The sequence below is a fragment of the Geotrypetes seraphini genome, chromosome 14 (genome assembly GCF_902459505.1).
Source record: "Geotrypetes seraphini chromosome 14, aGeoSer1.1, whole genome shotgun sequence".
NCBI classification, from domain to species: Eukaryota; Metazoa; Chordata; class Amphibia; order Gymnophiona; family Dermophiidae; genus Geotrypetes; species Geotrypetes seraphini.
The window spans coordinates 71,883,169-71,908,693 of NC_047097.1; the positions used below are offsets into that span (position 1 = coordinate 71,883,169).

Consider the following 25,525-nt stretch of genomic DNA (forward strand, 5'->3'; position numbering starts at 1 on the left):
AATGCCCTCTTGCCACCCCCTCAAAAGTGGAGGGACCTTAGGTGTCTGAGGCAATCAGGGCCTTGGGCCCCTACCAATGTATCATATGATGCACCGAGGAGGAAAGGCCTGTCATTTAGAATTGGTGGGCCTTGAAGGAGGAGAGACCATACATCCCTCCTCTTTCCAACAGACAAAGGCATGGGGGGGGTTTGGGGAGCATCTGGTGGCATGAGGGAGTAGGCATCCCTCCTACCTTTTTTTGGAGGGGGGAAGGTAGAGGGTAGGGGTTGGTTGGGGGGGGCTCTGTTGGCAGGAGGGAGTGGGCTTCCCTCCTGCCAATTTTCTTTCGGGCGGCAGAGGGGGGGAGGGGAAGACTCCATGGCAGGAGGGAGTGAGCATTCCTCCTGCCGTTTTCGCAGGGGGGGTTGGTTGGTGGTGTTGGTTTGTCAGGGAGGGCCATCATTGATGGGGGGGGGAAGAGGACAGGTGCTTTTTTTTTTCTAATGAGACAGATATTGTACATGTGTAATATGCACAGCATCTGTGCCCATTTAAAAAAGGGCTAAACAGGTAAGCGACTGGTCTTGACCAGTTGCTTTTTTGGATTGCTAAAAGCGATCACTTTTTTTAGTGCATTGAGAAGCCATGTTAGCGCATCATTGCTCTACTAGTTCACATGATATTTTAATATTAATGAGCTTATTTGCATGGTCGGATCAGGGAATGAGCAATCATGTAGAAACCCACATGGTGAGCCATTTTCTGCATCAGGTCAGCAAATGTGATCATTGCTAAAGCCGTCAAAAAAGTTTTAGCGATGATTGCTGGCTTTAGTGCATCTGGGCCTTAGTTGCCTGTTTTTACATCATCTTGGAAGGTAACTGGATTTTTCTTTCAGCCTGCCTACCTTGAAACTGCAAAAATAAATTAGATCATACTATTATCAACTCTGATGGAAAAGAATTTGCCACCCCTGGGAAGAGGCAGAGACAAATAGCATCCCTTAATTGCTATTTTCATATCCCAGATTTGTCTCTTTTTTTTTCTTTGGACTGGCAAGAAATAGAAAAGACTGGAAGATGGGGAAGGGTGGCCCTAACGGTTACAGAAGTGCACAGAGTAGAACTTATGGGGTGCCATACTGTCTATGTTAAATAAAAGTACATTAGACATACTTTGCAGATGCTCTTGTGTGTGTGGCACTGGTGCAAAACCAGTTTCAGCTTAGGGATGCAACATGGTGTAAATAGTCCATTTGTTCTGTTCTAGGCTAAGGCACCCAATGCTACTGTGTTAGTCATAGGAACACACCTGGACCTCATTGAAACTAAATTTCGCCTGGAAAGGATTGCCACTTTAAGGGCTTATGTGCTGGCCCTTTGTCGATCTCCATCTGGATCAAGGGCTACAGGCTTTCCGGATATCACCTTCAAACACCTACAGTAAGCCTTCATGCCCATTATTTTCCTCCCCACTATAAGTAACGCACTACATGTGCTCAGTGTTTGTTTGTTTTTTTTAATCTTGACATTCCAAATTAAAGAGCAATTTTCAAATGTCATTTTATTTGGGTAAATTGGATGTCTGAAAATTGATCTGTTTTCACACAGGTCAGTGAATACATAGGAATCAGCAACACACCTATTATTTACCTGTATAAAAGGTAGAGAGGTGTAGAGACAAGGTTACATTAGTGCATAGTTTTGCATTTTCAAAATGTCACATATTTTGATGGGAAAAGTACATGTACTTCTCTGCAGGTAGTTTTTTCCCTGCACAATTTTCAAAGGGTAAAATATGCTTCCACTTCTCCTTTGAGAAGTATACACTGCTTTGGAAATTGCTTCCATGATATAAGAAAGTGCAGTTGCTTACCTTTAACATGGGTTCTCCATAGACAGCCAGGGAATATAGTCACACTTACCCTCCCTCCTTCCCCTCTTAAGATATGTATATATGACTTTTTCAGCTAGAGACAAAACTGAGTGTCAAGGGGAGGGGCCACTGAAGGCGGGAATTCCTGCACATGCTCAGTAAGCCAAAGGCTTACTTTTGCTATGGGAGAGCAGTGACACACAGGATCAGCCTAAGGACTTCACCAACAAGTGTGACTACATCTCCCCTGCTTGTCTCCAGAGAATATTCTGTTTGCAGTTTCACTTGCTAGCTGTTGGTTGCTCCAGTGGATCCTGAAAGCAATTGCCCCTAATTTGCTTCAAAGAGTGCACAGTTTCAGTCTGCATTTTGAATTTAAGATTTGCTCATTCACCTGGTGCCCTCTCTTTCTGCCCTCAGCGAACTGTCCTGTAAGACTCTGGAGGGCCTCGACGGACTGCGCCAATTGATTTTCAACACCGCTTGCAGCTTGAAGGATGTTGGCAGCACCATTGGCTCACAGAGACTTGTTGGAAGATTGGTGAGTAGCCTCCATTGTCATAGTCACAAGACAAATCTGCAGTACCCCACCTAACCCACTCTAGTGACTATCATCAGCGATCTCCCTCAGTAAGTAATATGAATCCTTTTTATGCAGCCAGTAATATGCAGAGCTATAACATTTGATGTTTCAGCTTGAATTTTCTTTTAAAATTGATCTGCAGTAGTTGGAATATTTATTTATTTAGTCAGTTTTCTATACTGTTCTCCCCAGGGAGCTCAGAACGCTTTACATGAATTTATTCAGGTAGTCAAGCATTTTTCCCTGTCTGTCCTGGTGGGCTTACAATCTATCTAATTTACTTGGGGTAATGGGGGGATTAAGTGACTTGCCCACAACCTCAGGGTACTGAGGCTGAAGCGTTAACCCCTGCGCTGTCTGAGCTTGTTAAACTTTCCTAAAGGTAACGCACCTTTTTTGTAGAGTTTTGTTGATCACTGAAGGGGAAGCCTTTTAACATGCCCTGTGATCTGCTTTGCCCTGTAGATCCCAAGAAGCTACCTGAAGCTACAGGAAGCTATCCTGGCAGAGCAGCAGAGGCGAGACCAGGTGGATGAGGTGCAATATCTAACAGACAAACAGATTGAGAAAATTCTAGAGCACAGCCCAGAAAATGACATACGGGATTATGAAGACTTGCAGGCTGGTATGTCAGATAATTTTCAGAAGCAGACCATATGAAGAATAATAGCTGGTATACTCCCAGGAAGTGGTGCGCGATGCGGCCACATTTTGCCAGACTTGGCTGCATCAGGGGCAGATCCTGGATCCGTTTTTTTTTCATGTTGGATGTAGTGGACCGCTGCCTTGTTGTTTTATTATTGTCAGACAATTTCATACAGATTTTGTTTTTATTATTCTTCCAATAATTGTAAGCTAGTACCAAATGGAGAAAGTTCTAGAGAATGTCAAAATTAGCTGGGAAGGTTTGTCGTTTATTAAGCAGGGCAAATATGAAATGCCTATATGGCAGGGATCTCAAAGTCCCTCCTTGAGGGCCACAATCCAGTCGGGTTTTCAGGATTTCCCCAATGAATATGCATTGAAAACAGTGCATGCACATAGATCTCATGGGGAAATCCTGAAAACCTGACTGGATTGCGGCCCTTGAGGAGGGACTTTGAGATCCCTGCTATATGGTAATGTGTCAGGTTTTCAGTAATTTCTCTTCTTGTTGGATATCAGTGGCATATAGTTGTTTAATTGTTGGGATACGGGTTGAACGAATTGTGGACTCTGTTGCTTTGTTTTAAAAAACAACAGCCTTGAGAATTACTAAAGTAGCTCTTCACCAAGTAGTAGGTGGGTCCAGAGTTCATGCCAGCCCTTGGGTGTTACTACATGTTGATCAGAAGTCCATTCAGTACTTAGAAGTTCACAAACGGGTCTCATCGCAAGCTGTGTTTCGGCCAAAGTCCAGTCAAGGTCAGTGTATCCACATTGTTTTCAAAAGCAGAAAAAGAGATATGCTCATACCAGGGTTATGCCGCTGAAGGGTTGTGGCAAAAGTTGCCAACTGCACCATCGCCCGCGTGTTGAGTCCTGTTTGTGAACTTCTTCTTCCCATTCTTATGTTCGGTTTGTTCCCACTATACCTTGCTTGTCTTTGTTGCTTTTTGGGGGGCCTTTTTGTATCTTCTTTGTTTTTTTGTAGATGATGTTCAGTCCACGATTTGGAGGCTTGGAGTGAAAAAATTTCTCCATGTCTCTTCACTTCACTGGGTCCATCAAAACCACACCTAGGATACCACATCAGGACAGCCCTGCTGGCAATCAAAAGGAACCTATTTATAGAACAATTGGGTGAAAGGAGTCCATCAATTCAAACCAGAGCCGGTAAATAGTTCAAACCATACAAGATAAGTGTTGCCGTTCTTAGTTTCAAATAAACAGCTAGAACTAGGATTATCTTATGTCAATCCAAAGACCATAGAAATTATACACGAGTTGAAACATTGTTATCTCAGTCGTCACATTGTTTAATGGTAAAGGTACACGTAGCTTTAAAGGTATAATTTAAGGGAGGGGAAGGAGGGACAGGCTTATATGATTGAAACAAGGTTACAGGATGTGGACCTGTAATATATAAATTATAAGACATCCTATGATTTGACCCTCTGTGTTATGATATGCCTGCCCTCTGTTTTTGATTTTTGTTTGATGAGAGCAAATTGTATAAATATTGTCTTGAAAGAATTTTGAATGAAAGTGAAATTATATGAACTAGGAAATTCCAATAGCTCTTTTTTAAAGATATTAAAATTGGTTTTTTTTATCATCCTTTCACCCAATTGTTCTATAAATAGGTTCTTATATGGGTAGGATGTGGTTGTGAGGCCCGAACTATTTTTTATATCTTTACAGCAATCAAAAGGAAATCAGGCTTAACTAGACCACTCAGACTTTCTAAACGAAACTAAACTTTAAGTTTATTTACCGCATCCCCTCTATAAAGATAGAGCTCGGCACGGTTTACATGAACTATAACATATCAAAAATATCTTTCGTGTAAGGGAGTAGCCAGGCACATGACCTAAAAATGATAAATATTGCAGATAAGATGTATGTTTGGTACCTTGAATATTTGAAAGACATGTGGCACCACATTGCAATGCTTTGCTCCTATAACTTGGTTGCCAATGTTGATTGAGATGGGGTTGGAGAACAGTCTGTCCCATCTGCTGCTAAGCTGGTAATAAGCGATACATCAAATAAAATTAAACTTGAAACTTGAACTTGAAACTTGATAACACTGTCATCTCTCTTCACAGCCATCAGTTTCCTGATAGAAACAGGTACCTTGCTTCACTTCCCAGACACGAGCCATGGATTGAGAAACCTGTACTTCCTCCATCCTGTCTGGCTTGCAGAGTGTTTGGAGAGGATTGTTAACATTAAATTCTCAAAGTCAGTGGCTAAGAATGGAGTCATCAAAGCAGAGGACCTCAGGATGTTGCTAGTGGGGACAGGGTTCACGGAACAAACAGAAGAGCAGTATTTCCAGTTTCTGGCAAAGTTTGAAATTGCACTTCCAGTTGCCAATGACAGGTTAGCAGAAGTGTTCCTAAGTGTTTTCTCAAATCAGCTATGAGTGTATCTTTCCTGGAATATATCACTGGGATAGGGCACTGTGATAAGGTTACATCTGTATCTTTCCTGGTTTCTTTTGCAAGAAGAGGGTGTTGTGCTAATGACTACATGTGTATCTTTCCTGGTGTATATTACTGGATACAGTGTTGCCTTCATAGACTTTTATTACGTATTAACAAAGTGGGCTTATTTTTTATCACCCTTATAAGGGAAGAAATGCCAGTAATGGCTTGGACTTGGCTATAGCATCAATTTTCCTTAAGTTTGCTTTAATTTGCATTAGTATTATTTAGGGACCCTTCATCCCATTTTACATTTTTATTTGATTTCTAATCCATTGCCACTCGGGATTCATTCTCTGGAATGCTTTTTGTGGTATAATACAGCAAAGAAAAGGGTGTGGGGGTGAAGGAGTAGAAATGAGAAATCTGGCCTGAGAGATTTAATCAAATCACTTCAGGGAATAGTTACTCTACAGCAGGAGTAGGGAACTCCAGTCCTCGAGAGCCGTATTCCAGTTGGGTTTTCAGGATTTCCCCAATGAATAAAGTAGTGCATGCAAATAGATCTCATGCATATTCATTGGGGAAATCCTGAAAACCCAACTGGAATACGGCTCTCGAGGACCGGAGTTCCCTACCCCTGCTCTACAGTATAGCACTAATAAATACAATCACATTTTTAACATTTATTATTATTCTTCATAATAAAATGCTCATCCTGCTTAATTAGCTACTCTCATCCTTTTCGTCTAAGTAAACTAGCAAAAGTCATTGTAGTGCTTATCAGAAACATCTTCCACCTCACATGTCTCACGTTGATCTTTTTAAAACCATGAACACAGCACGGATAGCTGAAGACAAAGGAAAGAGTATTTAAAATGGGTTAAAGGGCATATGCATAAATACTTATTACAAAAAGAGGGAAAATATTTTTCAAAAACCTATCTATGTATATATTAAGGGAAAAAAGGGAATGAGATCTAGTACCGAAGCACCAGGAGAAAAGAGGCAAACAGGAAATTTAATAGGTTGAGGGGAGTGGCCAAGATGGCACTGACAGAGGAAGTACACTGCTGAGCTCTGGTTCTGCTGTGAGCGATTTGCAGGGATAATTATGGTGAAACGCAAAGGAAAAGCCCGGTCTTGCCCGTCTGAAACTGGAGTACCTTCGACACAGTTGCACCAGAAGATTCTTAGCTTTCCAATGCCAGTTTCTAGGCCTCAAGAGCGGGCAGGGGTGTCCCAGGAAGGAGATAATGGACACAGCATCTTGGATTAACCCTAGGCCCAGAATGCTCAGAGACACCTCATCAACCCGGAAGCGGAAAGTTATCATCGGAGCAGTCCCAGTTGGCGGCTATCAGAGAGATTGCATCGTCTGGATCTAGAGACAGGGTTCCGACGGTTTCAGTCTCAGTGGGAAAAGAGATGGTTTTAGCTGGGAGAAGGTAGAGAACAACTTTTATTACCTTCCCAAGAACCCTCGATTTTTTTTTGATTTTTTTTTTTTTGGGGGGGGGGTCACCAGAGAGAAGAGGAGAAAAAAGTCATCTTGGAGGAGCTGTGGGATGCTGTTGGAACTATGGAGGATTCCCTGCTGAATAAACTTGAATTATTTCAACAACGAGAAAAATCTCTGCAAACTCAGGTGAGGAAATGATGATGCAAAATGAGGAGAAAACTGTAGTAGTGGAGAAAGATCTTAAGAAGTTGGAAAAAGAGTTTGTGGAAATGAAAAATATTCAAGATACATTGATTAAAGATTGGATTATTACTCATCAGAAGCTTGTGACTATGAACGGCATCTAAATCTGCACTTTATTAACTTTCCCAAATCTCCAGTTTTTATATCATCTCATATGTTAAAGAAATATATTATGGAAACATTGCAGGTACCTAAAGAGTCTTTACCATCCATCACACAGGTGTATTATGTGGATTGGAGAGGGGAATTTCATAAGGATGCAAGAAAAGAAGATTCAGGAGACAGTTTTGATCTTTCTAGTTTCCTGGAATGTCTAGAGCCACATTGCTTGCATCTTTTGCCTTAGAACCAGATCATAACTGGCTCTTAAGACTGTATTTTTGCTATAAAGATGTAGACTTTCTGGGACATAAAGTGCAGAAATTTCAGGATCTCTGTAGAGCCACCCAGCTCAGAAGCAAGGCTTTTTTTAGCCCTAAAATCTGAGGTGTTGGCCTTAGGATGGACCTTTTTCTTACAGTTTCCATGTACTGGTAAATGTTTTGTAAAATTTGAGATGAAGACATATGTTTTCTTAGATCCAAAACAATATTACGAATTTTCTGGAAATGAGGAAACCTCCTAAAGTTGTGACAACTTCTACTCCATCTCCTAATTTAGCAAGATGATGTCCAATAAAAAATTTGAGTCTGCTACATCTATATTCACGGGGGTTAGGGGCAGAGCCGACCCACAAATATGGAAATTCCCGAATAACTTTTAGGGCTGCCTCTGACCCACTCCCGCCTCCCTCCTGTGTCCTTGACCTCCCCAGACCTTACCTGGTGATCTAGTGGTGAAGCGGGGCAGGAGCGATCTTTCTATGCTCTTACCCTGTGCAGAGCCATCAACAAAAATGGCTGCCTTGAGTTCCCGTGGTCTCACAAGACTACAACGGGAACTCACGGTATCCACTTTTGTTAATGGCTCTGCATGGGGCAGGAGCATAGAAAGTTCGCTCCTAGCCCGCGTCACCACCAGACCACCAGGTAAGGTCTGGAGAGGTCCGGGACACAGGAGGGAGGCATGGATGGGTCAGAGGCAGCCTTTAAAAATTGCTGTCATTTGGGAGGCAAAAACTTGCGAATAACCGAAGTCATGAGTTCTAAACCCGCGAATTAGAAGGGGGCAGTGTATTTACCTCTGTACTCCAGTTAAATCTCCTGCTTTACTGGAAGTAATTTCTTTTTGTCCGCTCCCCCAGGATTTTTCTAATTTTATATTTTTTGCTGTGATTATTGCCCTTTGTAATGAGTACAATGTATGAGATGGATAGTTTTCTTGTTAGGTTTTTGTTTTCTTAAATATTTCTGTTGTCAAGAATTGTCTTGAATATATTTGAAAAACTAATTTAAATTAAATTTAAAAAGTTAAGAATTTGAGCACTGTGTCCAGTTCTCCTGTTTTATGGTTTGCCTATATTCATACACAGAGTAGCAACTTCAGTAGTTTTCTGAACTTGAAACAATCAAGTGTATCACTCAATTAACAAAGAACTAATTTGACTGGCAGTAAACATAAACAGTTTCAGCTAATATAAACTTTTTTTTTTTTTTAAACAGTTACCTTCTTCCTCATCTTCTCCCAGCCAAGCCTGGGTTAGATATTCATGGCTTCCGGCATCACTCCAGAAACACCGTACAGAGGCTATTCAAGATGAGTTTTGTCCCGGTGGGGTTTTGGCAAAGGTTCATAGCTCGAATGTTAATAAGTCTGGCAGAGATGGACTTGCAGGTGAGTGAAGAGTTGGAGCTGAGGCTAAGATGTGGAGGAAGGTTCCTCTCCTTCCAGAGGACAGAATTAAGTGTCCCAATTGCAGCGTTCATAGAAATCTCAGTGGGGGGTGTTTCATCCCTATAAACTACCATATCTTACCTGGGATGCAAAGTGGTGTCTGAGGCAAAGCTTTACCCCCTCCTTCCATAACACAGGTGCCTAAATGAACACACCATGATAAAAAAGAATATTAGCACTTGAATGTTACAGATTCATGCACAAGTGCTAGTTGGGTATTAGGCAGTATTCTTTAATCTTAGTACACAGTAGGACCCGCAACTGACCCACACTACACTCCAAGGACTACAGTAGACGATACAGACTTTCCATTAGAACTACAATCCTGAATCTTAGGAGTAGAAATTGATAACCACCTATCCATGAAGAGCCACGTACAATCAATAGTAAAACAATCTTTCCTTGTGATGAGAAAGCTAAGAAAATACTTCAAAACAGAGGCTTTCCAAATTTTAGTGCAATCCCTAATCCTATCTTAGAAGAGGGAATGAAAGCAAAACTTGAATGACTTTCACACTTTAAACAAGGCTTAGAGGAATGTTACCTGCCTGGAGGAACAGATACAACCCTAAACTAAGGCACAGAGGCAGTGGTGGCGTCCATCATCGCTGGGCCGTGCCCCCCCCCCTTGCAGTTCCCTCCTTGAGCACCCCTCGCCTCTTGAGTGCCACCCCTTGCATATCTCTTGAAATGATGTCAGAAGGGACCTGAAGCCGGCGTGAGCAGCAGGTAGAAGATGCTGCTTGCACCAGCAAATATTTCAAGAGGAAAGGGAAGGAGAGGCACCAGCACCCCCATGCCCCAGTCCCCCTTACTATGCCACTGCATAGAGGGATATAACCTGCTCAGAGCAGCAGGTACAAGTCTAATCACCTTACTGGGCAGACAGGTCTTTATCTGCCATCATTACTATATGTTGTTATTAATGTATGCTAATAACCACCACTATTAATGTAGAGGTTTTGTGGTTACCTTGCATTGATTTTGGTAATTTCAAAATGTACTTTAGCGCTCCTTTTACTAAGCTGCGATAGTGGTTTTAGCGCACGCTAGACACTAATGCCAGCATTGAGCTGGCGTTAAGTTCTAGCCGCATAGCGCGGGTTTTGCGTGTGCTAAAAACGCTATCGCAGCTTAGTAAATAGGGCCTCTGGTGCTTCATAGATCAGAGATAATTTCAATTCAGCTGTATAGTAGAATATAATTGCAAGCTTTTGCATTGGATAGAAGTCAGATCTCTGTATTTTGAATTAATTGCCATCTTTTAATACTTGGCAGTGGTAGGCCAACCTATAAAGAATTACTGATCCTTCAATAGCAGGACTGTTCCATTCCAGCTGCCAGAAGGGGAGGATATTGTATTGTGCTATATGGTGGTAATAATCAGTCTTCAGTGAGCTCTGTAATGTTTTGAGGCCCTTGAAACAGCACAGTTGGAGAATTCTTATTTTAAAGGAAAGGAATCTAAAGTCTACAGAAGCTGCAGTGACCCTACCTTGTTTTCAAAGCAGCCTAGAGCCATTTGTTAAAATTTATGTCAAATGCAAGCTCCTTCTCTTTCTGAATACTAAACTTTGTTTTACATGGTGTTTGCCAATTTTGATTTTCAGCTCTTTGAAAACAAGAAGAATGTGAAGAGCCGAAACAGGAAGGTTACCATTTACAGCTTTACTGGCAATCAAAGAAACCGCTGCAGCACATTCAGAGTGAAAAGAAACCAGACCATCTACTGGCAAGAAGGTCTCTTGGTCACCTATGATGGAGGCTTCCTCAGGTAATCGAGTTCTAGTGTCTTGGGAAAAGCAATTTTCAAAGCCACTTCTGCATGTAAAGCAGTGTTTTATGCATGGAAACAGTGCTTATAAAATTGTTCTTAAAAGATATACCGTATTTTTTGCTCCATAAGACGCACTTATTTTAATTCTGGCACCCTCCCTCGCTGGATGCGGCTGCCTCTCTAGCGGCAGAGGGACGCACAAGGCTGCCTGCCTGGTCCTGCACTGCTTCCTGCGAGAACTGAGTTCTCATGGGAAGTGGCGCAAGACCAGAGTGTAGATGGGCTGGAGTGAATTTTGACGGAGATTTCAGCAGTTGGAACCCAGTACCGGGTAGAGCTTTGGATTCTTGCCCAGAAATAGCTAAGAAGGAAAGATTTAAATTGAATCAGGTTGGGCAGACTGGATGGACCATTTGGGTCTTTTATCTGCCGTCACTACTATGTTATGTTTTTTCAAAATTCACTGATACACATTGTGGGACAGGATCCTGGCTAGGCCTAGTTGCTTTGCTGAATCCAGTCCCGAAGTTTAAAGAAAGGTAGTGGAACACAGTTTCCAATGTCTCCCAATAATTGCACACTGAAAGGTCCTGGTTGGTCAAAACAAAAACACTTTAATGTAACACAAAACTTCAAACACCATGTCAGAATTTGGCACGAGTGAAAAGACAAACTTCCAAGAATTTCATTCACTCTTCTTAAGGAAGCAAATAAGTCCCGCTCTAGCACAAACCGTGCTTTCAGAGTTAGTCCTGGCTATCAACCCAAAAATCCTCAATTTAGCTTTCTGGCCATACTCATGGCTAACAAAACAGTCCATGCACCAAGCATCACTTTCTTGTAAAATGTTCTCTCTGGCTCTGGCTCTGACTGTGGCCCTGTTGGGTAGAGCCGAATCCCCAACAGGTTGGGAGGAGAGGAGCCCGTACACCACAGGTGTCGCCGCCCTCCCAAGAGACAGGCTTCGGTTTGACTTCTTCAACTCCCAGCACAAGTCAGAGCAGCGAACAAGCTGCTCCAAAACATAAATTAAAAAGTTCAAAAAAGACAAGGAAAAACTGCTGGGCTTAACAGCCTTCTCACACTCCATTAAGTGTTCCTCCCAGTTAGGCAGGTCATAGTCCACCTGGCATTCCATGTCTTGGTCCTCAGACTGGACTTCAGGTTCCTCCATTTCCCAATCTTCAGGGAAACTTTCTTGTGCTGGCCATGGTTCAGCTGGAAGGACTGGCTTCTTCCCAGCTTCTGCTCAGCTCCTTGTCCCAGCTGTCTCTCCTCTCTATCTGACCAGGAAAGCTCAGTAAATGGGAGCCTCATCAACAAGCCACGCCCCCTCCTAGCAGGGTTAGACAAATTCTTAAAGAGCCTGTCTTTACAATATCAGCCTGTGCTCTGGGCACTCTTAAAGGGGCAGACTCCTTCCTCAAGTTGCGCACAGGATTTTCACCCTGGTCAGGATGTTTCCTAAACCTGGTCACAGAGTTTTTACTGGGGCATACAGGGACTTTCTCCTTGGTTCTTGTAGGTCTAGCCAGATTCCTGTCACAACATGCAGGAAGAAAGTATGCATATGTATTAACATATGTTCAGATATAAAATTCCTTTGAATCAATAGAAACATAGAAAAAGACGGCCCATCTAGTCTGCCCACCCTAATAACCCTCCCCTATTTAACTCTGTGCAGAGATCCCACGTGACGATCCCATTTCTTCTTAAAATCAGGCACGCTGCTTGCCTCGATCACCTGAAGTGGAAGTCTATTCCAGCGATCAACCACTCTTTCGGTGAAAAAGTATTTCCTGGTGTCGCCATGCAATTTCCCCCCCCTGATTTTCCATGGATGTCCTCTTGTTGCCGTCGGACCCCTGAAGAAGAAGATATCTTCTTCTACCTCGATACGGCCCGTGAGGTATTTGAACGTCTCGATCATGTCTCCCCTCTCTCTGCGTTCCTCGAGTGAGTATAGCCGTAATTTGTCCAGCCGTTCCTCGTACGGGAGATCCTTGAGTCCGGAGACCATCCGGGTGGCCATTCGCTGGACTGACTCAAGCCTCAGTACATCCTTGCAATAATGAGGACTCCAGAATTGCACGCAATATTCCAGATGGGGCCTCACCATAGATCTATACAACGGCATAATGACTTCAGGCTTACGGCTGACGAAACTCCTACGTATACATCCTAAGATCTGCCTAGCCTTAGATGAAGCCCGTTCCACTTGATTGGCAGTCTTCATGTCTTCACTGATGATCACCCCTAGGTCCCGTTCTGCAACCGTCCTTGCTAGGATCTCGCCATTTAGGGTGTAAGTCTCGCATGGATTTTGACTGCCAAGGTGCATGACTTTGCATTTCTTGGCATTAAAACTCAGTTGCCAGGTCTTTGACCATTGCTCCAATAGGAGTAGGTCATGTTTCATATTGTCCGTTGTGCTCTTGCTTGTTATATTACACAGTTTGGTGTCATCGGCGAATAACGTTATTTTACCACGAAGCCCCTCAGCCAGGTCCCTTATAAAGATATTGAAAAGGATCGGGCCTAAGACCGAGCCCTGTGGCACCCCGCTGATCACTGCCGTCATTACGGAGGGGGTGCCGTTCACCACCACCCTCTGAAGCCTACCACCAAGCCAGTCCCCAACCCATTTTGTCAAAGTGTTACCTAATCCCATAGAACTCATTTTGCACAACAACCTGCGGTGTGGGACACTATCAAATGCTTTGCTGAAATCCAAGTATACAATGTCCAAGGACTCTCCAATATCAAGCTTCCCCGTCACCCAGTCAAAGAAGCTGATCAAGTTGGATTGGCAGGATTTCCCCTTGGTAAATCCATGTTGACGGGGATCCCGTAGATTCTCCTCATCCAGGATCTTATCTAATTGGTGTTTGATTAGGGTTTCCATTAGTTTGCTCACTATAGATGTGAGACTCACTGGTCTGTAGTTCTCAGCCTCTGTTCTGCAACCTTTTTTGTGGAGTGGGATGACGTTAGCCGTTTTCCAGTCCAACGGGACTCTACCTGTACTAAGGGAGAGATTGAAGAGAGCGGATAGTGGTTCCGCTAGGACGTCCCCTAACTCCCTGAGCACCCTGGGGTGTAGGTTGTCTGGCCCCATTGCTTTGTTAACCTTGAGTTTAGTCAGCTCACAGTAGACACTGCTTGTTGTAAACTTGAAATTACTAAACGGGTCCACTGAGCCATCCTTTTTCTGTAGCTGAGGGCCGGAACCCGGCGCCTCGTGGGTGAAGACCGAACAGAAGTATTCATTTAACAATGTGTCATATAACAGTAGTGCTCGGTTGGCTTTGTTTTTGGCACTAACTGTGATATTAAGCAGTACTTAGCCAGTACTTGGCCAGCTAAATTGTTTTGAATATCAGGCCCTGGATAGAGGGATCCATTCTCTCGGCTTTGAGGCTGCTGATGGGGTTTTTTTCTATTTTTGTGTGAAATGTACAATGATGCATGACATTTTTGTGTTTTGCCTAAACATCAACTTCTATTGCATCCGTAATTCCTTCCCTACACCTCCCCTTCCCCCTGTAATAGTTACAATAATGCAGAATTTTTTTCTATTTTCTAAATATATATATCATAGTTTTGTTCAGGGTAATCCCTGATAAAGAAAACAGAACAAAAAGGAACATCATAATTATAGCTCACGGGGAAGATACAGGAGACAAAAACAACCACAAGTTAATCATAGAAAGTGGACAGCAATTTAAAGTATCTATACTAAAACACATTGATGCATTCATTGGCAGGTGCAGCTCTAGTCATCTTACTGGGCAGACTAGATGGACCATATTAGTCTTTATCTGCTGTCATTTATTATGTCATGAGTACAGAAGAACATAAATTGCCCCATTTGATGTTTTCCCCCACAATAAACGTCTTCAGTTGTGAAAGATCATAAAAAAATATTGGAAATAGTAATAATGGACAAACACTTACCTGATTGTTTCCAGTAATCTTAGACTTTCACGTTACTGCTGTTGCTTACACAGCGCAAGGATCTGCACTGCTAAACTGATTATTATTTTTCTGGCTCTCTTCTACACCCATGTCTGAAAGAGAATCCAGAGAAAGTAAAAACACAGGCAACCAAATCTTTGGAAAGGTTCTTCCAAAACCAGATTGACATGGAAGGCTCTATTTGTGATTTATAAACAACAGTTGTACAAAATTTTGTCCCTTTTTATACTTTAAAAAAAGATTTAAATATAAAATCACAAATGTTTGAGGCTTGTATAGATGAGAACAGAGCTAGTGGGGATGCGGTGATACAAGCATTTTATAGATGCTATTCCATCTAGTTGGAACAACCTGTTTAAAGCTAGAGAATGGCATGGGGACACAGTTTGACCCCCATCCCCATGGGCCCTGTTCCTGTCTCCACCCCATCCCCACAGGCTCTGTCCCATCCCTGCCCTATGGTTATCCGCAGGTACCCATCTCCATTTAGCTCTGAGATGTTTTTCTCTGACTCCATCTGCTGGCAGGGAGACATAACTCCTCCTATGAGCTAATCTGGCATGGCTGATAAGAAAGTGTCTGTTAAATGTTGGAAATCTATTGCAGCAATAGTAAGATGTTTGAGCAACTGAGCACGTGAAGAAAGGATGTTGCAGGTAGTAGGATCTGATCAGCAGACAAGATTCTTGTTGCCACATCAAAGGCAGACAAAACACAAATAATGTCATTTACTAGTAGCTCATTTAAATCCAAAAGCAGCATCTGCAGTTTTTTTTAAATTTAATTATTGAATTCAGTTGCCAGGTGTCTAAGATGTTTTAAGCTTTGACATATTTTATAGATGCTGTTCCTGGCTAGTTTCTAAGAGAATGGCATGGGGGACAAAGTTTGTCCCTGTCCCCACGATTAACTGCAGGCCCCAGGCCCCATGTCATTCTCTAAAGCACAGAACTCCAAGCCCCACCAATACTGGAGTAATTTGTCATGAAAAAATGGAGCCTCATAGTGCTATAAATTGTAATGTTTTTTTGATATTATTTTTCTCTGTTTTGCAGTGTTGAATCTTCAGATGTAAACTGGAAAAAGAAGAAAAGTGGAGGCATAAAGATTATTTGCCAGTCAGAAGTGAGAGATTTTTCAATTATGGCATTTATTACTGACCACGTGAACAGTCTGATAGACCAGTGGTTTCCAGGTAAGAAGGAATGTATTTTCCTAGTAAATGAAATGACAGCAGATAAAGATCTGGCTGGTCCATCCCGTCTGCCCAACATTCATACATTATAAATTCATGGTTAAATTATCTTTTCTTTAATATTTCTGGGCAAGAGACCACAGAAGCCTACTCCAGCCTATCCTAACCATCCTGTCACTGGAGCTTCCATCAAGAGGGACAGAGTACGCCAACATGTTTCACCCTGTTCAGGTTTCCTCAGGGCACAATCCCTCAAAACTATGTTGCTCTTCATGACGTGGCCAACCGTCTTAGATCACATTTCGGGTGGCCACGTCATGAAGAGCAACATGTTGGCGTACTCTGTCCCTCTTGGCTAAACCACCCAAGTTAAGTTAAATACTTTATTTATAACTATTTATTGAAAACAAAAAAAGCAAAATAAAGTTTATTAAGCATAGCATATCACATACTAAATAGACCCGATGACGATAGGGGGCATAAAGCCAGTTGCCATGAAGGTATATAGAGCTTCTGGTGGCACCTCTGAGGGCCTGAAGACTTTATTGCATAAGCACTTTTGGTATAGAAGGTATTGAGGGGAGGTTTTACACTATATCCTACCCCCAACGGTGTTACAGCATATATTCTTCTATTAAGTATCTTTTACATATAAGCCTTATATACGAATCCTGTAGAGGAATAGGCACATTTATTCTAGCTGGATCTTTGTATTAGGAAACTGAAAGCAAAAACTGAATTTAATTGATTAAATATTTTGAAACATACTTAAAGAAGCACTGGGGCATTGGTTGTTTCAGTCCTAATCTGTATCTTCTTTTCTTGGAAAAGATGGAGAGCAATGGAGCCGGATCGCGGGGAGGGATATGGAGCAGCGCCGGTAGCCTTGGGGGGGGGGAGGAGGTGGAACCAATCAAAGCGAGTTTCCTTTACTTCCTATGGGGAAACTTGCTTTGATATACGAGCAATTTGGTTTATGAGCATGCTTCTGGAACGAATTATGCTCCTAAACCAAGGTTCCACTGTAATTAGTTTCTTAGATCTAATTGTTTGTGTTATTTGATGGAACCAAGAAAATATAGGAAGCTATGAAAGTAACCATTGCTTGTAAGAGATTGTTACTTTCTTAAAAGCTGAGAAGTTCCCCAAAGTTTCGGGGCTCATTCAACCAAAGAAATAGTGTGACCTCTTGGGTCAAATCTTGATCACTCTTCCTGAGAGAGATTGTAGATCGCTGCTTGGTTGTCTTTACACTCCTTTTCAAATTTTACAGATTAGATGTGCAAGCTAGGGGAAAGGTGGCATTTGGAGGCTGCATTTTGGTACAGGAATGTCCTCTTCCCATTATATCTCATGCATTGGACTGGTCTGGTTAGGGTGAAATGGAAGGAAAATTTTGGTCTTGCCTGCTAGCTTTCTGTCCACAAGTCCAACCAGACCATTATAATTGGAGGAGAGGATATCTTCTCAGTTGTTCTGATTAGTTTCCTCTTTATTGTATCTTGTGAGGAGAAGTTGGAGTCTCTTTGATTTTTCCATGGGAAACACTTTCTTCTGCAGCCCTGTAGTCTCTCCTCCACATCTTAGCAAAAAGAATGTTTTTATGGTAAATCCAAATTTAATTTTTTACAGGAATACTGATGAATTGTGACTTCACAGTACCTCTTATAGGGCAGAGCTCACAGCTCTTTAGTCTCTGTCTTTATCTGCTGGCTGTAGTCCATAACCTATATATTCTGGACTAGTCCAGTTAGATTTAAGGAAAGAAATTAGCAGATAAGGCCAAAGTCTTCCTTTGTATGCAATCCAGTCTACAATTTACTTATAAATGATCATCCTTCACTAATTCTGCATTGACTCGAAGGCTTCAGACCTCACGAACATACAGTTAGTCCACTCAAAGGTCTCACTAGCACTCACACTGCTTAATGCAAAATTAATCATATATGTACAGTTTATCATGACATATGAGAGCATCTAGATATGTGACTGTCTATAAAAACATTAAAAAACATATGTGCTTAATTCTTTAGTATGCAAAGAAACCTAGCACCATTTCATAAGAACATAAGAATAGCCTTATCGGGTCAGACCAGTGGTCCTTAAAGCCCAGTAGCCCGTCCTCATGGTGGCCAATCCAGGTTACTAGTACTGGCAAAAACCCAAAGAGTAGCAACATTCCAACTCTAGAGTTGGGTAAAATCTTAAAAGCCTATTAATGTTATTTCTATAGCACTCATGGCTACAGAGAGTGATGGGACTTTGTTGATGGAGCAGTACGTGCCATGCCACATCTGTACAGCTGCAAGAACAGGGCAAACAGAGACAGGAGGAAAGATAGAAGAAGGGCATTACTTCAATATGGAGGACTGCGTCCTCAGCGCTGTCGATGTGGACTATATGATGTGCCCCAATCACCCGGATCTCCCAGTTCCTCTGCAGGAACTGGTTCCAGAGCTTTTCATGACAGACTTTCCTGCAAGGTAATGTCAGGTCCTGAAGTGGTTTTATCTGTCTAAAATGCTTGTTTTCCAATATGATGAATTTTTAAAAACTATTTAAGCGTGGAGGGGCATAATCGAAAGGGACGTCTAAGTCCGTTTACATCCATCTCGTAAGTTGTCCAAAGTAAAAAACAGCTTAAGACACATTTTCGAAAGATACGTCCAACTTTTTTTTTCATTTTGAAAATTGTCCAATTATACATCCTGCCGATCTGATCGTCCAAGCCACTAAATCGTCTATCTTTATACCACATTTCCATCCGACTTTCTGTCCAACTCCAAAACGCCTAGAACAAGCCCTGTTGGACGTGAGAGGGGTCTGCAAAGTGATGGACTGCACACCCAGACATGCCACTGTGAACTTCACAAAAAGGGTGCCATGCCATCATCTCACTACAGCTCCCATGTAGGTCACGGTGAGCCCCCCAAACCACCTCCAGAATCCCCTAGACCCACTTATCTACCACCCCAATAGCCCTTATGGCTGCAGGAGCCATTTATATGCCAGTACAAAAGGGTTTTGGGGGTGTATAGGGGAGTGCACATGTTTAAGTATCAATGCAGTGATTACAGGGGCTTATGGGCATGGGTCCCCCTCTCCACGAGTCCCTAATCCACCCACAAGACGACTTAAGCTGCCTCTGGGCTGGACAACTAGGCTTTCCTATGCCAGGCGGCCAGGTGATGATGGTCTGGAGGCTGAATTTTAAAGTTATGATTAAAATTTTTATGGGAGTGGGTGGGTTGGTGATCACTGGGGTAGTGTGTGGGAGTCTGTTTTATGTGTTTTCAGTGTTTATCTGGTGACTTTAGATGGGTTTTTGTGACTTAGACCATATTTTACATGGTTTAAGTCACAACGTCCAAGTTCTGTCTAGGCTCTGTTGTAAAACTTTCGGTTTTACATGATGTACGACTAAGTCTAAGCCAGCCCACGTCCCGCCCAACTCCCGCCCTCGACACACCTCCTGAAACGCCCCGTTTAGCTTTGGTCATTCAGCGGCACTATGAAGGCCTAGGTCGTTTAGAAATACGTCCAAAACCCGTTTTTATTATCGGCACTTGGACATTTTTGAGAAATGTTCGTCCAAGGCTTAGGACCGACTTAGGCCGTTTTTTGGACGTTTTTCTCTTTTGATTATGAGCCCCTTAGTGTTTAACACCTTACATTTTGTATGCAGAATGCAGCTAATCTGCTCTGCGATATCAAGTTTTATAAAACCTGCCAGTCGCTATCATTCTCACATTAGAAATCATTTTTCAGCATAGTGAACCGCCTTTTATCTAATGTGTATAATGTCCTAATTTAGAGCACTCTGTGGATACAATGGATAGACTCACAGAATTAAACCTCATTAGTTTGAGAACTCATTCTAAGCTTCATTTCTTCTTTGGCAGATTATTTTTGGAAAACCATGACCTGGAATACAGTGAGAACAAAAATCACGTGCTTGGGCAAGGTGGCAGTGGCACAATCATATACCAGGCGCAGTACCAAGGAAAACCAGTTGCTGTGAAAAAATTCATGATAAAAAAATACAAGTCTTCTTTGGATTCCTCCATGGGTAGTGCATGCAGAACCTTTTATTTTATTGATATATGCTTTAGATCATTAATCTGGTATAACCATTATACAAACTAGGCAATTGCTTAGGGTAGCAGCTTCTAGGGGACAGCAGGGAGCAGCTGCAGTCAAAGCAAAGCAGTAGATCCTGACACCCATATAAACTCAAAGAGCTGTCAGGATGGATCTTGCCCAGAGAGAGAGGGAGGGTACTTTTCAATCATTTATCCAGCTAAATGGTTTTCAGACATTGCCATCATTGAGGCTAGTTTTGTAACAGGCCTTCTAACTTGTTTATTTTCTTCAAACTTATAAAACAGCTTCCCTGGACCATGTCCATCCAAAACAATGCACTTTAGTAAAATATTAAATTCAAAGAAAAGATGAAAATAAACAACTGCTTCCTTTCCAAAATGCCAAGAGAGATCAGAATCCCCTTTGAAAATGCCCTCTCCCCTAATGGGTGCACAAAAAGTTCTTCGTCTTCTTTCTGAACATTGGTAAATTGGTTTCCTGGTGAATCTGTAGGTGTGCCATTCAAAAAGGATCTGGAGTATAACTAACTGTTCTCCTCTTAAAGATTTTACCATGAGAATCTCCAGAAGGGTTCCTGACCAGAGGCTTTGCACCAATTCTCAAAATGACAGCATATGTGTACTTTCCCTTTGAAACTTGTCAGATGTTTGAAGTACCCATAGATACTGCATAGATACCCATACAGTTGCACCAGCTTTGTGGTTTGGGATCTTTTTGCATGGAAAATAATGTTTATATGTTAAGTGTTGATTTCCTCCCCTGATCTAACAAACCCACAGGAATGTCATTTCATAATGCCATCTGAATTCATTTCTACCTGCATTGAAGGAGGGTAATTTTCATTTTACCTACAGTATGTGGCACTTTAGTACTACATTTTCTACAGATTAGAGGAGTGCGGTATAAACGACAGCTCAGCTCATTTTTTGCTTACACTGCCGTTACAATTTGGAATAATCTTCCTGTTTACATTAGGATGGATTTCAATTACTTAAGGTTTTGTAAAAATTTGAAAACTTTTTTATACGACTTGTTGTAATATTCATGTTATGATGATATTTTAATTATTGATTGGTTTTGTATTTTCCCATAGATATTGTGGCCTCTTTGAATGTAAATCTTCTTGAACCTTTTTGGTATAGTGCGATTAATAAATTGTGGATTAGATTATTTGTAGAAACAGATATTGACTGCAAAGCCTATTGGGTTTGCTAGGTTTATTTCCCAGTGCGAGGTCACAGATTCTAGTTAATCTCTGCCCTCCTCTGGGTTCCTGCATGTTGTTAAAAATATTGCTCACCTCTTCTGGAGTGTTATTAAACAGTTCCCTAAACTAAGGTAGTTCATTTGTTGCATGCAGATGCATCCCGACTGTGTTGTCTGGAGTTTAGACTTTCTGAAAACACTAGGCTCTGATTTCCATTAAGTGGCTGGTCTAGTCCTATTTTTCTGGAGCTCTACCATTCTGATTTCCCCAGGGTAAAGAGAAATACAAGTCCTTGCATGCAGTGAGGAAAAACCAGGACTGGAGTAGCCTGTCCTTTTAAAAAGGGACAAACTGATCAGAATATAGATGAGAAATATTAGCTCTTTCACATTCATGTGAAGCTAGTGTAGAGATGCACTGGTGCATTACCTGATAAATGTGTCTTGTATTAAGTGCCATGTGTACAGCTGTCACTTTGCAGCTTCTCTATAAGTGACATGCTCTTTTGTTAACGCAGATACCATGCTTAAACACCTCCAAGCTATGGATGCCATGAGGAATTTTGCTGAATTCCGTCAAGAGGCCAGCATGCTCCACTCCCTGCAGCACCCGTGCATAGTTTCCTTGATTGGAATATGTATCCATCCTCTCTGCTTTGCTCTTGAGCTGGCTCCATTAGGGAGTCTGACAACCGTACTTTTGGAAAACAGCAAAGGTAACACTGGCAAAGACTCTTTATGAAAGTGGTCTACCGTCTGCGCATAGTGAATAGGAGGGTCACAGCTGATTCTTTGGAATTAAGATATATTTACCTTTCAAAATTCCAGATTTTGGAACTTGGCCATCTCAGATTGCTATTTAATCCAAACCTGCTGTCTACAGGGATGTAACCATGGGGGAGGAGGGCTGGGGCCTCAGGGGCCTGGCTTCCTCCTCCTCCCCCCCCCCCACTACGGGCTCAAGCTCCCTCTAAAATTGCATCACCAGTGTAATGACTGGGAGGAATGCCCAAGCCCCGTCAGCCAAACAGATCCACTGCCCAATTCCCTGTCTATGCAGTCTGATCAGTGCAGAAGTCGAAAGCATGCTTCAGTGACTGAACCGAGCATACATGGGCCTGCCAGTGACTGGTGACTGACACATGCCACCAACTGAGGAAGGAATGGCCTCAGCACCCTGAGGTGGTGGGTTCAAATCCCATGCTGCTCCTTGTGACCCTGGGCAAGTCATTCAATCCTCCATTGCCCCAGGTACATTAGATAGATTGTGAGCCCACCAGGACAGATAGGGAAAATGCTTAAGTACCTGATTGTAATCCGTTTAGATAACCTTGATAGGCTGTATATCAATACCTAACTAATAATCATAACTTCTGCATTGCTCAGGCAGCACAGGAGAGGACTAGGATTCTGGACCTCTTCAGCTGTCAGAGCTTGGTCATTCCTGCTAACAAAGGTATGATTTAAACATGGGGGGAGGGGGGATGAGCAGAGAGGAAATAAGTGGTCCCTCAGTCCACCTCTAGCCAACCCCCAAAATGACTCTGTCTATGTCTCTGCTGTATAAAAGTTTCCTTCCAAGGGTTTGTATTTCATGAACAGCTTAGGGAGGACCTGGCCCTCTGAAGCCCTTTTAAGGGCTCTTTGCTTTGTACAGCATAGCTTAAATGTAACAAGAAGGCAGAAGGAAGGGAGCAATTAGACCAGAAGTGAAGAGAGGTTCTGCAATTCAGTTTACAAACTCTGCATTGTCACTGTACAAATCACTTTAGTTCTAATCTCAGCTCTACCGCCAACTGTATGGTTAGATTAACCATTTTATCTAGTATAGTAGTGATTTGAGGAGTAGCCCAGTGGTAGTGCAGTGGACTGAGAACCAGGGAAACTGGGTTTAATTCCCACTGTGGCTCCTAGTGACCCTGGGCAAGTCACTTAACCCTCCACTGGCCTTGGCACAAAAACATTAGATTGTAAGCTCCTAGGGATAGAGAAAGTACCTGCATTTAATAAATTTAACCACTTTTGCTGTACCACAGAAAGGCGGTATGTCAAATGCATTACCAATAACAGTTCTCTCTTCTCTTGTCTCTGTATTGAAGAATAATCAAACCTTCTAAACAATAACACTTCACAACTAGTGGAGAAAAAAGACCTGAGTGAAACAGCAACTAGATCCCATTTCAGTCTTATGAAGCTTTTATCATCATTGGTCATAAACCTCCACTATAGATTCTATTCTGTAGAAAATCAGAAGAGTGCTGAAAACACATGCCTCCAGTGCATCCTCTATGTGCAACTTTAAGGTGCATATCCAAAACTAAAGTGGGGAAACAACTGAAGCCATCATACAGTGAACAATTCTAATGTGTACTTATCTTCCATTGAAAGTCCATTCAATAGAGTCTCATTAATATGCTGCAAACAGTACAAATTTGTAAAGATCCCAATCCCGACAGAGGTACTGCTGTTCCAATTATATCGAGCTGCATCAGAGGAATTCTCCACATTTTTCATTCAAGTACATTCCCTAGTAGCCCATTTCATGAAAAGCCTATTCCAAATGAAACCACCACTTCTTCGGTCACTTGGGATCTTAATATGGTTCTCTCTGTTCTTATGAAATCTCCCTTTGAACCGATTACATCTTGTTTTCTCAAACTACTCACTTGGAAGTTTGTTTTCTTCATAGCCTTTACGTCTTCACGCTGGGTGAGTGAACTTCAAGCCCTTGTATCAGATCCTTCCTATACAAGGTTCTATCATGGCAGAGTAGTTTTTCGAACACATCCAAAATTCCTCCCTAAAGTAGTTTCAGAATTCCACCTCAACCAATCCATTGTTTTGCCTGTTTTCTTTCCAAAGCAGCTCTTCACACAGGCTGCAAAACTTGGTCTTGTATGCTACTTGGACCTCGCAAATAGAGGCTCTTTGTTGCCTTTGACCCTAATAGGCTAGAAGTTGTTGTATCCAAAAGAACCATCTCCACTTGGCTAGTAGACTGTATTTCCTTTGTAGAAACATAGAAAGAGATGGTAGATAAGGGCCACGGCCCATCAAGTCTGCCCACCGCAATAACCCTCCCCTACCTTTCCCTGTGAAGAGATCCCACGTGACGATCCCATTTTGTCTTAAAATCAGGCACGCTGCTGGCCTCAATTACCTGTAGCGGTAGATTATTCCAGCGATCAACCACCCTTTCGGTGAAGAAGTATTTCCTGGTGTCACCGTGTAGTTTCCTGCCCCTGATTTTCTACGGATGCCCTCTTGTTGCCGTGGGGCCCTTGAAAAAGATATCCTCTTCCACCTCAATACGGCCCGTGAGATATTTGAACGTCTCAATCAAGTATACTCAGGCTGGATTGACGCTACAATGCTGTGTGACAGCCAACAAACTAGAGGCTATGGCTGCCTTGGAGGTTCATTTTTGTTCCACATCTGTTAAAGAAATCCATATGTTTACTTCTCACCACTATTTAGAACACAGCTCCAGAAGAGACAGTTGGTTTGGGCAAGCAGTTCTGCTTCCCACTTGCTCCTGTGACTTGGATTTGAAGGCTTCAAACCTCTCAGAAAGCAATTAGATGTCTAATGAAAACAAAATCCTCACAAATAGCCTCTAAGCAATTATAATCAATATCTAAGTGCTGTTTAAGGCCTAGTCTAACCAGAAAAAGTGCAACCTGAAAGTATGCAAAAAGTGGGACTGAGGAATATTATAATTTTGGTTTCTGGCATTTACCTGTATACAGAATATTGTGCTGATCACTAAGTCATTGTAGAAGATGATAGACACTATACTCAGATTTAAAATTGGCACATCAGGAGACTTCCAGTGGGTGTATGGAGTCGGGAGGTCACAAAATCATTGCTCCAGTGATAATCTGCATTTAAACTGCAAGTTGGGACCCCAAAATAGAGCATTTACTTACACGGAGACTCAGCATGGAATATTCTTGGTGGAGTGTGCTGATCGGCAATCTATATGGCCTCTAAATCAGTCAGGAAAGAAATGGAGAAAAGTAAGACAGCAGAGGCAGGCAAGAGCAAGATGGCAGGCAAGAGTGCCAACTCCAAGCTCATCATGGGCAGCTGAGATAACCACAGAGATTAAACCCGCATTGGAACAGTCCATTAGAAAACAAGTACAATTCATTATCGATAAACTGGAGGCCATGGAACACAGATTTACAGCTTTTGCTACAGACCTCCGTAAGCT

At 42.2% G+C, this 25,525-nt stretch overlaps 1 protein-coding gene across 4 annotated transcripts in view; it reads left to right on the plus strand.

The window, feature by feature from the left end:
• Nucleotides 1-25,525, plus strand: part of LRRK1 (leucine rich repeat kinase 1) — a 149,377-nt gene that overhangs the window by 100,992 nt on the left and 22,860 nt on the right. For all 4 annotated transcript variants that reach the window (XM_033919979.1, XM_033919978.1, XM_033919980.1 and 1 more), the window contains 10 exons: nt 1,252-1,424; nt 2,278-2,398; nt 2,906-3,065; nt 5,191-5,467; nt 8,818-8,989; nt 10,660-10,823; nt 15,860-15,999; nt 18,233-18,482; nt 19,902-20,068; nt 21,828-22,025. In XM_033919979.1, coding sequence (XP_033775870.1) covers nt 1,252-1,424; nt 2,278-2,398; nt 2,906-3,065; nt 5,191-5,467; nt 8,818-8,989; nt 10,660-10,823; nt 15,860-15,999; nt 18,233-18,482; nt 19,902-20,068; nt 21,828-22,025 — 1,822 coding nt within the window. The remainder of the gene's footprint in view (nt 1-1,251; nt 1,425-2,277; nt 2,399-2,905; nt 3,066-5,190; nt 5,468-8,817; nt 8,990-10,659; nt 10,824-15,859; nt 16,000-18,232; nt 18,483-19,901; nt 20,069-21,827; nt 22,026-25,525) is intronic.